The sequence below is a fragment of the Spea bombifrons genome, chromosome 3, assembly GCF_027358695.1.
Source record: "Spea bombifrons isolate aSpeBom1 chromosome 3, aSpeBom1.2.pri, whole genome shotgun sequence".
In the NCBI taxonomy this organism is placed as follows: domain Eukaryota; kingdom Metazoa; phylum Chordata; class Amphibia; order Anura; family Pelobatidae; genus Spea; species Spea bombifrons.
In genome coordinates this window covers 3,220,940-3,237,047 of record NC_071089.1, presented here as the reverse complement: position 1 = coordinate 3,237,047, position 16,108 = coordinate 3,220,940, and the positions used below count along the sequence as shown (strand labels likewise).

The 16,108-nt window shown below is 49.0% G+C and overlaps 1 protein-coding gene across 1 annotated transcript in view; it reads left to right on the top strand.

The window, feature by feature from the left end:
- The window catches only part of KIF6 (kinesin family member 6), a 76,360-nt gene that overhangs the window by 39,895 nt on the left and 20,357 nt on the right, over nucleotides 1–16,108 (top strand). Inside the window, exons 14-15 of the mRNA XM_053461012.1 lie at nucleotides 6,141–6,243; nucleotides 9,228–9,283. Of these exons, the coding sequence (XP_053316987.1) occupies nucleotides 6,141–6,243; nucleotides 9,228–9,283 (159 nt within the window). The remainder of the gene's footprint in view (nucleotides 1–6,140; nucleotides 6,244–9,227; nucleotides 9,284–16,108) is intronic.

Genomic DNA, 16,108 nt, shown 5'->3' with positions numbered 1-16,108 from the left:
CCGCTGATCACTTTGGTCAGGTGGCAAGGCTGAGGCTCTAGGGTAGAGGATAGGGATTTGGCGCGGAGAGACGTGGGGGACAAGCGAGGTCAAAATCCAATGGCGGGTCAGGCCAAAGGGTAGAGGATAGGGATACGGAGCGGAGGGACGTGGGGGACAAGGAACTGGGTGAGGGCCGGACCTGGACGAGTCAAGTATCAGAAAGCCGCGTTCCATCGAGAGCAACCGAGCGGCACCTGAGCACCTTGGGAAACGGACGGACATTGAGCATGCGGTGCAGAGCCTCCCGCTGCCCCGGCAAGTCTGGCTGCTGACCGTAAAGGTCTTTTGCTCTCAATGTATGGAGGCATCTATAGAGAAATCGCTAAAGGACGTCTTCCACCCCCAAAATGTTCATTTACACTGGAAACTGTCCGTAACCGCCGTCACAACGCTTAAATACGCAGGGAAAATAATTTGAGATTCTGAAGGGTGAAGTAAAAGCATTCTGTATTTAAGATAATCCCCTGAGAAGCAGACGCCTCGCTGTGGCTTGTGGCAGAACCACCGAGGACTGGGAACGCGGCCGCGCGATGAGGGTGGAGATACGGCCGTCATATTAAACAGCAGCTCGGAATAGGGACTGCTGCGCGTTTCACGGGCTGCTGTGTAACAAACGCACAGGTTTATTACGTTAAAGGGGTTTATTGCCCCCCACAGACCCATTAAACGTCTCAGACCCCAACACAATGCGAGTGATTCAACGTGCGCTCCTCCAGAATCAAAGGAAAAGCCCCGGCCTAAAGTAGAAACTGCAGCTCCCCAGCTGTAGCTGCCCTCCTCCGTGGTCCGACGATTCTTGCCACTGATTGGCTGCTTGAAGCTGAGCCAGCTCACGGGGAGGGCTCCTAGACACATCACCCCCGCCGGGTAGCGAATATACGCTCCAGCACACACACTCACTCTAACACTCACTCTAACACTCACCCTCACTTTATCATCCCACCTCACTGGAGGATGTGACAAAAGATGTGATTGGCCAAGACATAGCGCTAAAAATGCTCGCTAAAAAGCCACCCGTTCTGAGGAGCTAACAGTCTATCCTTACTTCCTAATAGATTGTAAGCTCCCAAGGACGAGGCCCTCTCTGTATCGGTGCGTGTTACGTGCGTTCATATTGTTTATTTTGCATGTTGTCGATTTTAATGTTGTTAATTTTATATTCTCTTTCATTGTAACAGCGCTATGGAATCTGCTGGCGCCATAGAAATAAATAATGGGTATCCGGCGTAGAAATCGCGTTCTTTTAGATTATTTGGCTTTGTGGTTTATTGTTAGTGAATAGCTGCGGCGTCGCTCACACCTGCGAGAGCGGAGACTGAATATGAATAGATTTTTTTTATCGTCACCGCATCTCCCCAGGAGGGGCTCGGGCAGAATGCCCCCCGCACCGATCATTCCCAAGCTCTGAAACATCTGTCGTGCATCTCAAAAATGCCTGATTCCTGCCCAAAACCAGCGAGCCTTCTCCTCGCTCACAAAATGATGCATTTCAGGGTTTTTTCCGCGTGATATAAGCTCTTGTGGTTAAATCAAAGACAAACCCGCCCGGTCCGTCGGCAGCGTTCCTGGGGTAATAGAGCGGAGTTATGGGGGTGATAGAAATGGGGTCTGGGATCAGAGTGTTCGGTGCTGGCTGTAATGGTGAAGGATGATCAATGAATCCCTAAATTGCCCATATGTTTTGTGTCTGTACCTCCTCGATCACATTACCCCCCCAGTGTACCCACTCAGTAACAGTACCCCCCCGGTGTACCGCCTCAGTAACAGTACCCCCCCCAGTGTACCCACTCAGTAACAGTACCCCCCGGTGTACCCACTCAGTAACAGTACCCCAGTGTACCCACTCGGTAACAGTACCCCCCCGGTGTACCCACTCAGTAACATTACCCCCAGTGTACCCTCTCAGTAACAGTACCCCCCCTGGTGTACCCACTCAGTAACATTACCCCCAGTGTACCCTCTCAGTAACAGTACCCCCCCTGGTGTACCCACTCAGTAACATTACCCCCAGTGTACCCTCTCAGTAACAGTACCCCCCCTGGTGTACCCATTCAGTAACATTACCCCCCCCGGTGTACCCACTCAGTAACACTACCCCCCGGTGTACCCACTCAGTTACAGTACCCCCTAGGTGTACCCACTCAATAACTTCCCCCACTCAATGTGCCCATCTAGTAATGTTACCCCTGGTGTACCCACCCAGTAACATTACTCTCCTGGTGTACCCACTTGGTAACAATACCCCTTGGGATGTCTACTCAGTAACATTACCCCCTCCCCCCCAGTGTATTAATGTTATAACCCCCAGCGCTGTATACAGTAATATAACCCCCCAGCACTGTATACAGTAATATAACCCCCAGCGCTGTATACAGTAATATAACCCCCAGCGCTGTATACAGTAATATAACCCCCAGCGCTGTATACAGTAATATAACCCCCAGCGCTGTATACAGTAATATAAACCCCCAGCGCTGTACACAGTAATATAAACCCCCAGCGCTGTATACAGTAATATAACCCCAGCGCTGTATACAGTTATATAACCCCCCAGCGCTGTATACAGTAATATAACCCCCCCAGCGCTGTATACAGTAATATAACCCCCAGCGCTGTATACAGTAATATAACCCCCAGAGCTGTATACAGTAATATACCCCCAGCGCTGTATACATTAATATAACCCCCAGCGCTGTATACAGTAATATAACCCCCAGCACTGTATACAGTAATATAACCCCCAGCACTGTATACAGTAATATAACCCCCAGCACTGTATACAGTAATATAACCCCCAGCGCTGTATACAGTAATATAACCCCCAGCGCTGTATACAGTAATATAACCCCCAGCGCTGTATACAGTAATATAACCCCCAGCGCTGTATACAGTAATATAACCCCCAGCGCTGTATACAGTAATATAAACCCCCAGCGCTGTACACAGTAATATAAACCCCCAGCGCTGTATACAGTAATATAACCCCAGCGCTGTATACAGTTATATAACCCCCCAGCGTTGTATACAGTAATATAACCCCCCCAGCGCTGTATACAGTAATATAACCCCCCCAGCGCTGTATACAGTAATATAACCCCCAGCGCTGTATACAGTAATATAACCCCCCAGCGCTGTATACAGTAATATAACCCCCAGCGCTGTATACAGTAATATAACCCCCCAGCGCTGTATACAGTAATATAACCCCCAGTGCTGTATACAGTAATATAACCCCCCAGCGCTGTATACAGTAATATAACCCCCAGCGCTGTATACAGTAATATAACCCCCAGCGCTGTATACAGTAATATAACCCCCAGCACTGTATACAGTAATATAACCCCCAGCGCTGTATACAGTAATATAACCCCCAGTGCTGTATACAGTAATATAACCCCCCTGCGCTGTATACAGTAATATAACCCCCAGCGCTGTATACAGTAATATAACCCCCAGCGCTGTATACAGTTATATAACCCCCCAGCGTTGTATACAGTAATATAACCCCCCCAGCGCTGTATACAGTAATATAACCCCCCAGCACTGTATACAGTAATATAACCCCCAGAGCTGTATACAGTAATATAACCCCCCCAGCGCTGTATACAGTAATATAACCCCCAGTGCTGTATACAGTAATATAACCCCCCAGCGCTGTATACAGTAATATAACCCCCAGCGCTGTATACAGTAATATAACCCCCAGCGCTGTATACAGTAATATAACCCCCAGCGCTGTATACAGTAATATAACCCCCAGCACTGTATACAGTAATATAACCCCCAGCGCTGTATACAGTAATATAACCCCCAGTACTGTATACAGTAATATAACCCCCCTGCGCTGTATACAGTAATATAACCCCCAGCGCTGTATACAGTAATATAACCCCCAGCGCTGTATACAGTTATATAACCCCCCAGCGTTGTATACAGTAATATAACCCCCCCAGCGCTGTATACAGTAATATAACCCCCCCAGCACTGTATACAGTAATATAACCCCCAGAGCTGTATACAGTAATATAACCCCCAGCACTGTATACAGTAATATAACCCCCAGCGCTGTATACAGTAATATAACCCCCAGCGCTGTATACAGTAATATACCCCCAGCTCTGTATACAGTAATATAACCCCCAGCGCTGTATACAGTAATATAAACCCCCCCAGCGCTGTATACAGTAATAACCCCCAGCGCTGTATACAGTAATAACCCCCAGCACTGTATACAGTAATATAACCCCCAGCGCTGTATACAGTAATATAACCCCCAGCGCTGTATACAGTAATATACCCCCAGCGCTGTATACAGTAATATACCCCCAGCGCTGTATACAGTAATATACCCCCAGCGCTGTATACAGTAATAACCCCCAGCACTGTATACAGTAATATAACCCCCCCGGCGCTGTATACAGTAATATAACCCCCAGCCCTGTACACAGTAATATAACTCCCAGCGCTGTATACAGTAATATACCCCCCAGCACTGTACACAGTAATATACCCCCCAGCGCTGTATACAGTAATATAACCCCCCAGCGCTGTATACAGTAATATAACCCCCCCCAGCGCTGTATACAGTAATATAACCCCCAGCGCTGTATACAGTAATATAACCCCCAGCGCTGTATACAGTAATATACCCCCAGCGCTGTATACAGTAATATAACCCCCAGCACTGTATACAGTAATATAACCCCCAGCGCTGTATACAGTAATATAACCCCCAGCGCTGTATACAGTAATATAACCCCCAGCGCTGTATACAGTAATATAACCCCCCAGCGCTGTATACAGTAATATAACCCCCAGCACTGTATACAGTAATATAACCCCAGCACTGTATACAGTAATATAACCCCCAGCACTGTATACAGTAATATAACCCCCCAGCGCTTTATACAGTAATATAACCCCCAGCACTGTATACAGTAATATAACCCCCCAGCACTGTATACAGTAATATAACCCCCAGCACTGTATACAGTAATATAACCCCCCAGCGCTTTATACAGTAATATAACCCCCAGCGCTGTATACAGTAATATAACCCCCAGCGCTGTATACAGTAATATAACCCCCAGCGCTGTATACAGTAATATAACCCCCCAGCGCTTTATACAGTAATATAACCCCCAGCGCTGTATACAGTAATATAACCCCAGCGCTGTATACAGTAATATAACCCCCAGCGCTGTATACAGTAATATAACCCCAGCGCTGTATACAGTAATATAACCCCCAGCGCTGTATACAGTAATATAACCCCCAGCGCTTTATACAGTAATATAACCCCAGCGCTGTATACAGTAATATAACCCCCAGCGCTGTATACAGTAATATAACCCCCAGCGCTGTATTGGTTCCGGCAGTAAAAGTGAGAGAGGAGAAGCGGAAGAACTTGGGCCGTCTCCGATCTCCTCTCCCGGGGGGTTTATTTGTAAATCTCATATCGGGGCAGTCTTGGCTCCCAGAGGGTCCGGCGGATGTCGGCTGTCACAGACCTGCAATGTTCTCTTTCCCTTTAAATAATAAACTCGCTGTCCCTTTAACCTCTGGGTAGCTGAATGAATACGGGACTCGCAGACTGCTAAGGCTCGGCTATTCCCTCCCGGTTCTTGTTTCCATGGCAACTGCACGTCGGGCTTTCTGTGCCCAGACACTGAGCAGACGTCCTGGCGGAGACTTCCGAGGCACCGCCGCTCCGTCTGCCTGTGTTATCCTGCGCAGAGCCCGTGCCAGCCATGGCAGAACGCTTGGCGTTAGACGGGGACGCCCATCCCGTTTGTTGAACTTGGAAGCTTCCGCCAGGGTCCTGTAAGGTAACCGCGCATGCTTACCCTGCCGGGACCCCGGCTCGTTCCCAGCGTGTCCGTCTCTCGAGTCTAACCTGATGCTTCACACATTATTATTGTCTTATCAAAAACTAACAACCAGAAAGGATTTTTGTGTGAAATCGGCTGTTTCGTGGCAGTCGGTGGCAGTTGGTGGCAGAGCTCCTGATCTCCTCGCTCCTGATCTCACCGGATCACCTTTTTGCTGTAAGCATTGACCATGAAATCCGTTGTAACGTCTCGCGGTTCGTCCTGCAGGTGAAAAGATGTCTCTGGGCCGGCGAGAAGCTTTCGAAACGTTCCAACGAGATTCCGCTGACAGCGTCACCATCGCAGACAACAAGCAGCTCCTGAGACTGCGGTACGTTCTCTGCGCAGCGCTTTTATTACGATATCCACACAAAACGGGACGTTTTAGGGCTGAAGTTTGAAAAATTCCCGGCCCTGTTCGGGCCCCGTCTAGTCTGCCTGTTTCTCCTGCTGTAACCAGAGCCGTAGCTCATTTTGCACCCGGGGTAAGAATGGAAAATTGTGCCCCCAGCTATTATTTTTACAGAGGTTATTTTATTTACACTGCCCTTACACACACCTATCCATAAACACACACATACACGCTGCCTTCACACACACCTGTCCATTATACTCATATACGCATACACTGCCCTTACACACACCTGCCCATTAACACTCACATGCACACATACACTGCCCTTACACAACCCTGCCTTTACACACATACACACACACCAGCTTACAAGCATACAAATGTATACGCATACACATGACTTTACTGGGGCTGACGGCCACTAGAGGTATCATCAGAAAAGAGGGTCCGGCATGGTGTTAGTCGTTGGTCTTGATTCAGGTGTCTATCCCATGCATGTTTAATAGCCTCACTGTATTACCCTCTACCACCTCTGCTGGGAGGCGGCTCCATTTATCCACCACCCTATCAGTAAAGTAAAAATTCCTTCCATCCTATCTCAGTCTCTGACTCTCTAGTGTTAGATTCGGGTCTCTTGTTGTAACTTTTCTCCTCCTTTGTTAAACCCCTTCATGTATTTAAACGTCTCTCTCCCATGCCCTCTTTCTCTCTCTCGCTCTGTTAATATTTGGCTTTCTGAGTGCACTCGGCTTTGGCTTTTGAAAGGTTAATGTGGCTTGTTGGAAGATAAAAGGGGGCTTCGTGGGTCCGTGCCGGTGACTCACGGACTCTGTACTGACACACAGGCTTAGTCAGAGCCCAGAACCGTACATAAAACCACAAGACGGGCTCCAGAGACTCCGTGCTGACCCGGGCCATACAGACGGCCCCCGGGCCGTAGGGGTCCTCCGGGTCACCTGCACCATTTACTATTCATTCCCATGGTTCTTTAACCCTTCATGGAATAACCGCCTTCTAACACCAACAGCCGGATATATTCCCCAATATATTTAGTTTGATTAACTGATATTTTTCTTATTTAGCCCCCCTGAGTGTCCTATTATCGGGGCTTTTAGGGCTGTAGAACCCTGCGATCCCCTCATACCCAGCAAACAGAGAGAGGGGCATCGGGGGAGGGATAAGGGACGCGTATCACCTTTAATGCCCCCGGTACCGAGACGCAAAGGCCGAGCGCGACGCGGCGCAGATATCTGGGAAATGGGGGGGGGGGCGCACATTCAGTCAGATCTACAGAAGAATTTTCTTTAAAATAAAACAAAAATGAGTAAAGTCACTCGAGAACTTTCTGCTGAATCATCAAATGACTCACCGATTCATGAGAGTCTCATAAACGGCCCCCCGGGGCCCTTCATATCATCAGAGGAAACGCCAGTTATAAATAGAAACGAATTCCGCTGCCGGCATCAAAGACGCGAATCTATCACCCGTCAATTCATGATTTTCTTACCCATTAAACTTAAAGTGTTTGTACGGGGCTCGCCGGGGCAGGCATTTTACCCCCCGCGGGGTATCCGTACCGGCCGGAAACATTGCCCCACGTAAGAAAACCAGGAGCTGATACACTGTGCGGGCAGCCTCTGTCTGCATCGGATATTCTGATTATAGAACTTACTGATCGTTTCATATAAAACATAAAATCTGCTCCCTTCCTCCATTCTAAAAAGGGAGAAATGCCTCTCTGAGCCGCAAACCTCTGATGCCCCTCTCTCCTCCCCTAATGCCCATCTTCCCTCACCCGTGCCCCTCTTTCCTCCCCTAATACCCCTCTCTCCTTCCCTGATGCCCCTCTTTCCTCACCCATGCCTCCCTTTCCTCCGCTGTTACCCCACTCCCCTACCATGTCTCCATTTCCTTACATGCCCCTCTCTCCTCCCCTGGTGCCCCTCTTTTCTAGGAGGTCAGAATGTTTGCTGGGTATGAGGGGATCGCAGGGTTCTACAGCCCTAAAAGCCCCGATAATGTGTATAGAAACAGCAGAAAACGGCTTTATAAATTAAACGGGGTAAATAAACCCCATTATTCTTCTTCTAAAAACCATGCCCAGTGACACAAATACCCCACAGTAGATGATTCCAAAATATTTGGAGTTATGTTCCTGAGAAAGCGGTAGCTGGACTTAATAAAGAAGACGCCATCGCCATAACTGCCCCGCGCATGGACGCCACTCCCGTCAGTGGAAAGAAAGATGGCTGGTGCATGTGGCTGCTGGAAGAAACGTAGCAGGTCCGCCGTGTTCCGTCTCCGAAGCTCCCGAGAAGAATTTCCATGGAACGAAATAAAAAAAAGATTTGTGACCTTTGGTGAAAGCAACAACACGGGCGCGATCTCCAGCGCCAGACCCCGCGGCATCGTGCGGCACGCTGGCCGCTAGCCGGGTTTAACGAGCTCCTGCTTGCTGTTACTGGTTGAGCGGAGGTGTTGAACCTCAGTAGGTGGCGCGACCGGTTTATGTGAACGTTCCTTCCAGAGGCCACAGGATTTTATTTTATGACTCATTCAACCCACTTATTACTCAGCCGGTTACGGGTGGAGTTCACTCCGCATGTTTCCCTACAGTACTGAAAGGGGGGTAGATAAGTAGGACAGCCTCCCAGCAGAAGTGGTAGAGGGTAATACAGCGAGGGTATTAAACATGCATGGGATAGACATATTAAGGTTTGAGTCTTTACAGCAGGAGAAACGGGCGACTAGACGGGGGCCGGATGGGGCCGATGAGGAGTTAGGGATATAGCCTGTTGCACCCACAAATACCCCATTCATCCGCTATGTGATAAAGAAAGCGAAAGAATGTTGGGGGCGGGGTCACCCAGGGTCACATCAGTTTTGGAGCCGCAGTCGGTAGGCATTAGCCGGGGGAAGAGGATCATTAATCAGCATTCTCATTTTCTTTTTTTCCGTAGATTTGCTGAGGCGAAGCGTCTCGGGGAAGAAGTAAACACAGCGAGGCACCGGATCAGTGAGTCGCTTCCTAAAAATAAACTGTTTGGACATAGTTATGAATATCGCTCAGAATTCCGAGGGTCAGTTCCTGCCAGCTGGGGTGAGAGGGACAGAATGCGCAGGCACGGGGTTCTCGGGTTAACCCTTTGGAGTGCAGATCGGACGGGAGCAGCTCACTGTGCGCCGTGTAGTGTAACGCAGAGCGTTCTTGTTTAGATGGATTGAGTAGATATACAAATAATGATTATAAAGTGATTGTTATAATTTTTATATTGTTTAATGGGCATATACCACCCCAAGGATCATTTTAATTAACCCTCACCCTACCATACACAGTGTGGAGAGGAGGGGGGCAAAAGTCATGTTTTTTAAATGATTGAATTTCATTTTTTATTCAATATAGGAGGTAATTTTGCCGGTTATAGTCGAGTGCAAGTTTACTTTGAGCTCGAATGCCCTCGCCTGTAACAAGCAAAGTGTGACGGTGTCGGTGTCTGCATGCCCTCGCAAGCAGCTTGCCGTTTGGTGAATCTGCGATCGGCTTTACAGGTGTTAGCGCGCGAGAACATGTGACTGGAGTCAGGTCTGGGCACTCGGCTTGTAAGAGACGTAATATCTTAGGGAAACTCTCTAGTGCCAGAGGCATTGATGTCGCTTGACTTATCTTACTCAAGCACCACACTGAGCTGATGCTTTATGGCGATGCTAATGAAGTCCGTTCCTCCATAGACTTTCATTAGTCAGGGTGTCTGGCTGGGTGATTAAGACTGAGGCATTCTATTGTCCCCCACAGGCAGTATGATGAGGAGTCGGGGGGTTTAGTAGATCGGGGATCAGATAACAGAGCGAGAATCATACAAACGGCTGATATGCGGCTGCCTGAACACATTATATTATGGGGCAAAAACCACAACTGGGGTAAAAAAGAAAGCAGCAGAACTTTCTGAAAATGTATTTTTGATCTGATACGAGGAATATCTCAATCTAGGAAAATGATTAAGATCACCTAACTTGTATTAAAAATATTTGCACAATACTGCAAATCCCTTACGTGGCATAAAAGGAGCCCCCTTTTTTTTGCCTGCCAGTGCTCACTTGTGCCTGCGCGCCTTCTTCCTGCTGGTCTCCGGCTTCATCCATAAAAATCTGTCGGATCCTCACTTGAATTCAAAGAGTTAAAAACCCTATATTGTTTTTACCAAATTCCCCCTTTTTCCCGCTGGGTTTGGGATCGCAGTAAAGAAGCGGCTTCCAAAGCACGGGAAGGAAAACGTCTCGAAATTCCTGACGATTACTTCGGGAAATCGGCTTCGCTGATCTCGCTTTCGATGAAAGGAAAAATGTCCGACCCTGGAGCCAGCTGGCACGCGCATGGATTAGTCAACAAGACCCCGATGCCAATGGCTGACGGCGAACGCATGAATCTCCGCGGCTCAGCTGGATCTCCATAAATTAGCCCCTCTGTACCGCGATACACGGGGTGGGAATTAAACGAAAGACTCGTGTGACCTGCCCCGATCTCCTGGAGGGATGGATGGAGTGCTTGCTTCATTATGTCATACCGCGTGTATATAGCGCTGGCTGATCTCCCATCCCGTTAGATGAGCCGGGGCGCGAGAATCGGGCGAAAACCGCGTAAAGTAGCAACTGCCACTCGTGAGGTTACGACGAAGCACTGCGGTTGCCATATCAGCAGTTTGCTTCTTTGTCTGCGTTATGTCAGAAACTCGACTATGTCACAGATTCGATGTTCATGGCAAAGGCTTTGCTGACCGTCGCGTGTTTAGAAGCCATATGCCTATCCCATGCATGTTTAACTTCCCTCGCCGGATTACGCTCTACCACTTCTGCTGGGAGGCTGTTCCACTTATCTACCACCCTCTCAGTAAAGTACTAGCAGCACATGAATTGCACCAATGCAGCAGCCCATTAAAGGAGTAGTTAAATCATTTTGACTTCTCGTAAAATCCAGATATATTTTTCAGACAATGATGTGCATCTCCTGAGATGATGTCATAGCGCATGTCAGCCAATCAGCTGAGACGGGGCAGCACAGTCACCGGCTGCTTTCTCCAGAATAACTTTGGCACCTTAAGGTTCTTTGGAGGGCACTTTAGACATCCAGACCATCAAGGACTTTTACCGGCCCAGCGAGGTGAAGTCTATTAACCCCGCGGAGACGATCGCTGAGCCGTGTAGGTGATCAGCCCCAGCCCCCTACTCGTTAGGAGACCCTCGGTGTATCCGCGTAACGTAAACGGCGCCCGTCTCTGTTTGCGTCTCGTTTTGTAGACGGAGGTCGCTGGCGAGGACTCGGCGTTAACTCGTTCCAGAAAACCCCCCCCGGGGCGACCCCGCCGGAGCTCCAGCCGTTCCGTTTCTCGGAGTCACGGATGGATCTGTATTATTACGATTTATTCCAACAGAGCCAACGATTTACACGGTGCTTGTTACGCTTCGTAAACTTGGACAAATGGTGACAAACCCGATCCGTATGGCATAAAAGGACCCCACAGATCAAGAAGTTACAGAGGGTCCGGGGGGGGCAGGTTCCCGAGGGGCTCGCTGGGGCCAGCGGAATGTATAGTCAAGTACTTTGTATCTACAGACGGAGATAACATTAAAGGCACGCTTACCTTTAGAAGAAGTTGCAGCTCCAGAGCTTAAACCAGCCAATCGATGGCAAGGAAGCGTCCCCATTAAAGAAAGGGAGTTCTTTCTGCAAATGGGCACAGGGGGTCTTGCTAGACCCCCTCTGAAAATCTCATGCAAGCCGGTGCCGGCGGTGGGTACAAAGAGCTAGAGGTGGGTTTCTGATTCTGATGTGGCCCTCTATGCAGTTTACTTTATAGAGAGGGTGGTAGATAACAGAACAGCCTCCCAGCAGAAGTGGTAGCGGGTAATACAGTGAGGGTATTAAACATGCATGGGATAGGCACCTGAATCAAGACCGACGACTAACTCCATGCCGGACCCTCTTATCCGATGATACCTCTAGTAGCCGTCAGCGCCAGGGAAGTCATGTGATGTGGGATCCACGCGATGTCCGATCGGAATGAGCCGTATGCGTTATTTAGCGTTTCCCGTCGTAATAAATCATTATTATATTTCCTGCGAACGACTGGGACATAAAGCATTAATTTTATAACCGACGCCTGAGAGGGAAGAGCATCTGCCGGTGACATCATCTCTCCGGCAGAAGAATACGTTTCATTGAGAGCGTTAACCCCGGGGACCGGCCAGCCGGTGTACGAGATCCGGAACCTGTGTAATAAATCAGAACCGATTCCCCCCCCCCGCACGGCTGGATGGAGATAAAACATTCCCCGCAAAAAAACCATAAAACCCCCCTAAACAACGCGTCGCCCGCAAGACTTTACCGTTTGTCAAGGACCGTCTCGCCCGTCCAAAGTTGTGACTTATTTAGAAAACCCGGGTTCATCATCAGATGGCAGAATACATAGAAACCAGAACCCGCCGGCAGATCGGCCCCCATCCGGCCCCCGTCTAGTCGCCCGTTTCTCCTGCTGTAAAGACTCAAACCTTAATCAGTCGTTGGTCTCGTCTTAGATTCAGGAGCCGTATGTCTATCCCATGCATGTTTAATACCCTCACTGTATTACCCTCTACCACCTCTGCTGGGAGGCTGTTCCACTTATCTATCACTGCATGGCCTTCCACAGAACAATGGAGTAGATTAACAGGGATTTATTTAGTAATTTAGGTTGAAAAACCAAAGTCCGTCACGTTCCCCCCCCCCCGTCTACCGATCCTTCCTGCTTTTGATCCAAAGAAGGCAGAAAAAAACCCAAATTAAGCAATTTTACGATTTTTGCCTCTTAGGGGGGAAAATTCCTTCTTGACCCCAAAAAACAATCAGATTCCTCCCCGGATGGAGAAGCTCTAAAATATTGCTGTTTATTCTGTCATTTATACCCCTGTATGTTCTGCTTTTACCCCTTTTGGAGGCATCCGGTGTATCTGATAGAACCTCCTCTCTCGGCGGTGGATTCCGTACCTTTACTGCCCTCACTGAATGATCCTGTTGAAGCTACAGGTGAGTAAAATAAACCATTCCGGATTTACTCGTTCATATATTTATACATAGTTACTGCAGATCCCGCGATGCGTCGGCTGTGGGTCGGAAGCCTAGGTGCCCCCGGCACTGTCTCCGGATTCGACGCCGCGAGGCGCCCGCCGGTATTTCTGTCCTTTCCTGCGGTATTTCTGGAACCTGCGACCAAAAAAACACTAGGAAGTGTTTTTACCGGGAGCCGGGGGATAGAGTTACACTTTATTATAAACCTGTTTGTGGAGTCAACAAACAGGAGACGCTGAAAACATGAAAAAAAAAGGTTCATTTAGAAGCGTCTGAATTCTTATTCAAAGTGATGTTTGTGTAGAATATATATTCTGTACTTGTACTTTGCTTTGCGTTATGCTGAACTGGGTGTGATGTGCGTGGCTGGGGGTGATGTGCGTGGCAGGCTGCTGCGTTCCCATTGCGTTTCGTCTTCTAGAAGGGAGCGCGTTCATTTTAATGCATGTTAGAGTCCTTTCTGCGTGGACTCCGGCGCATTTTACTGCATGCAAATCGGTGCCCAGCAAACATTCTGACCTCCTAGAAAAGAGGGGCATCAGAGGAGGAGAGAGGGGCATCAAGGGGAGGAAAGTGGGACATTAGGAGAGGAGAGAGGGGTATCGGAGGAGGAGAGAGGGACATCAGAGGAGGAGGGAGGGGCATCAGGGGAGGAGAGAGGAGCATCAGGAGAGGAGAGAGGGGCAACAGGGGAGGAGAGAGGGGCACAAGGGGAGGAAAGAGGGGCAACAGGGGAGGAAAGAGGGGCAACAGGGGAGAAGAGAGGGGCACAAGGGGAGGAAAGAGGGGCACCAGGGGAGGAGAGAGGGGCATTAAGGGAGACGTACAGGGATTTGGGAAACGTAGAAGTACTGGTTTTCCTGTATTTGGGACACTTGGTAGGTATAACGCCACATATTAGTTCCCAAATTAGTTTTTTGCAGGTGACATAAAGAAATTTACAAACCCAAATATATAAATATAAATACTGTTACACCAAAATATCCTATTATTACTCCCCACCCCGCCATCACAGATTTGAATTATACCCAGAAGCCTTCACCGGAATGTTCTTTAATCCTGAATAATTCTATGGCGTATAATCAATTGTTTCCATATTCCAGCCGCTCGCCATAGAAGTGATCCGATAACCACGTAATGGATCCCTATCCGGCGCGCGGCGTCTCCATGCGCGACATTTACTGCGGTCTCCAAGGCATCTCGGCGAAGGCTGTTTTTCTTGGGTCTTTTCCGCTGCTATTTGGTGGAAAATGTGAGGCCCGCGGCATTTGGAGACCCGGCTGCAGAAATACAGAATGAACGTCAGCGCGATATACGGACAAACAGATGTTCTTTCTAGTTTATCCAGAACACAAATAATGCAGTAATTACAGCTGGGAGCGGCCCCCACAGCCCCACGGGGGAGGAAGAGACCGAGAAACGGTCCTGATGAACATCGAATCGCAGGAATTACACCCTGGAGGACTGGCCACGCTTAAAACCATTTCCACCGACGCGCCGGAGGCAAATCGCTGGCGTTTCCGTAATTACCCCACAATGCAGTAACACGGGGCGGCCGGCCCATCACAGGCTGGTGAAACCAGAGGCTGCTGGATAATTGGAACAGCCTCCCAGCAGAAGTGGTAGAGGGTAATACAGTGAGGGGATTAAACATGCATGGGATAGACATACGGCTCCTGAATCTAAGACGAGACCAACGACTGATTAAGGTTTGAGTCTTTACAGCAGGAGAAACGGGCGACTAGACGGGGGCCGGATGGGGCCGATCTGTCGGCGGGTTCTAGGCTTCTATGTTCCGTCTCACTAAAAATAAGGCTTAATTATAAAGAAATAAAACAGAAGACTGAGTTAATTCGGGTGTTCAGGTGGGGGAGGGGCAAAAACATATGGGGGGATTCTGCAGAATTCAGTCATTCACTTGCAGATGGGGCACCGCGGACATTTAAAGACCTCTCAGCTCCCATACCATTTATCCCATACAGGGATATATATTTCTTCTGCGTGATATATCTAGCCCATATACACTCACTGGCCCTTTATTAGGTACGCGTCGCTAGTCCCGGGTCGGACCCCCTTTTGCCTTCATTCTTCGTGGCAGACTTTCTACAAGGTGCCGGAAACATTCTTCAGAGATTTTGCTCCGTATGGACGCGATGACATCACGCGGTCGCTGCAGATTGGTCGGCTGCACATCCATGATGCGAATCTCCTGTCCTCCACATCCCAGAGGTGTCTGTTGGATTGAGATCCGGTGACTGCGGAGGCCGTCGGAGTTCAGTGACCTCGTCGTCACGTTCAAGAAACCAGTGTGAGATGATGTGAGGTTTGTGACGCGGTGCGTTATCCTGCTGGAAGCGGCCATCAGAAGATGAGTGCACTGCGGTCACAAAGGGATGGACACGGTCAGCAACAACACTCAGGTAGTCTGTTGCGTTTAAATGATGCTCAATTGGTATTAAGGGACCCAAAGTGTGCCAAGAAAATGCCCCCCACGCCATTACACCCCCAGCAGCCTGAACCATTGATAGAAGGCAGGATGGATCCCGGCTTTCATGTTGTTGACCCGGCCATCTGAATGTCGCTGTCGGAATCGAGACTCATCAGACCCGGCAACGTTCTTCAGTCTTCTATTGTCCAATTTTGGTGATTCTGTGCGAATCGTAGCCTCAGTTTTTTGTTCTTAGCTGGCAGGAGCGGCACCCGGCGGGGTCTCTGCGGCTGTAGCTCCTCTGCTTCAAGGTC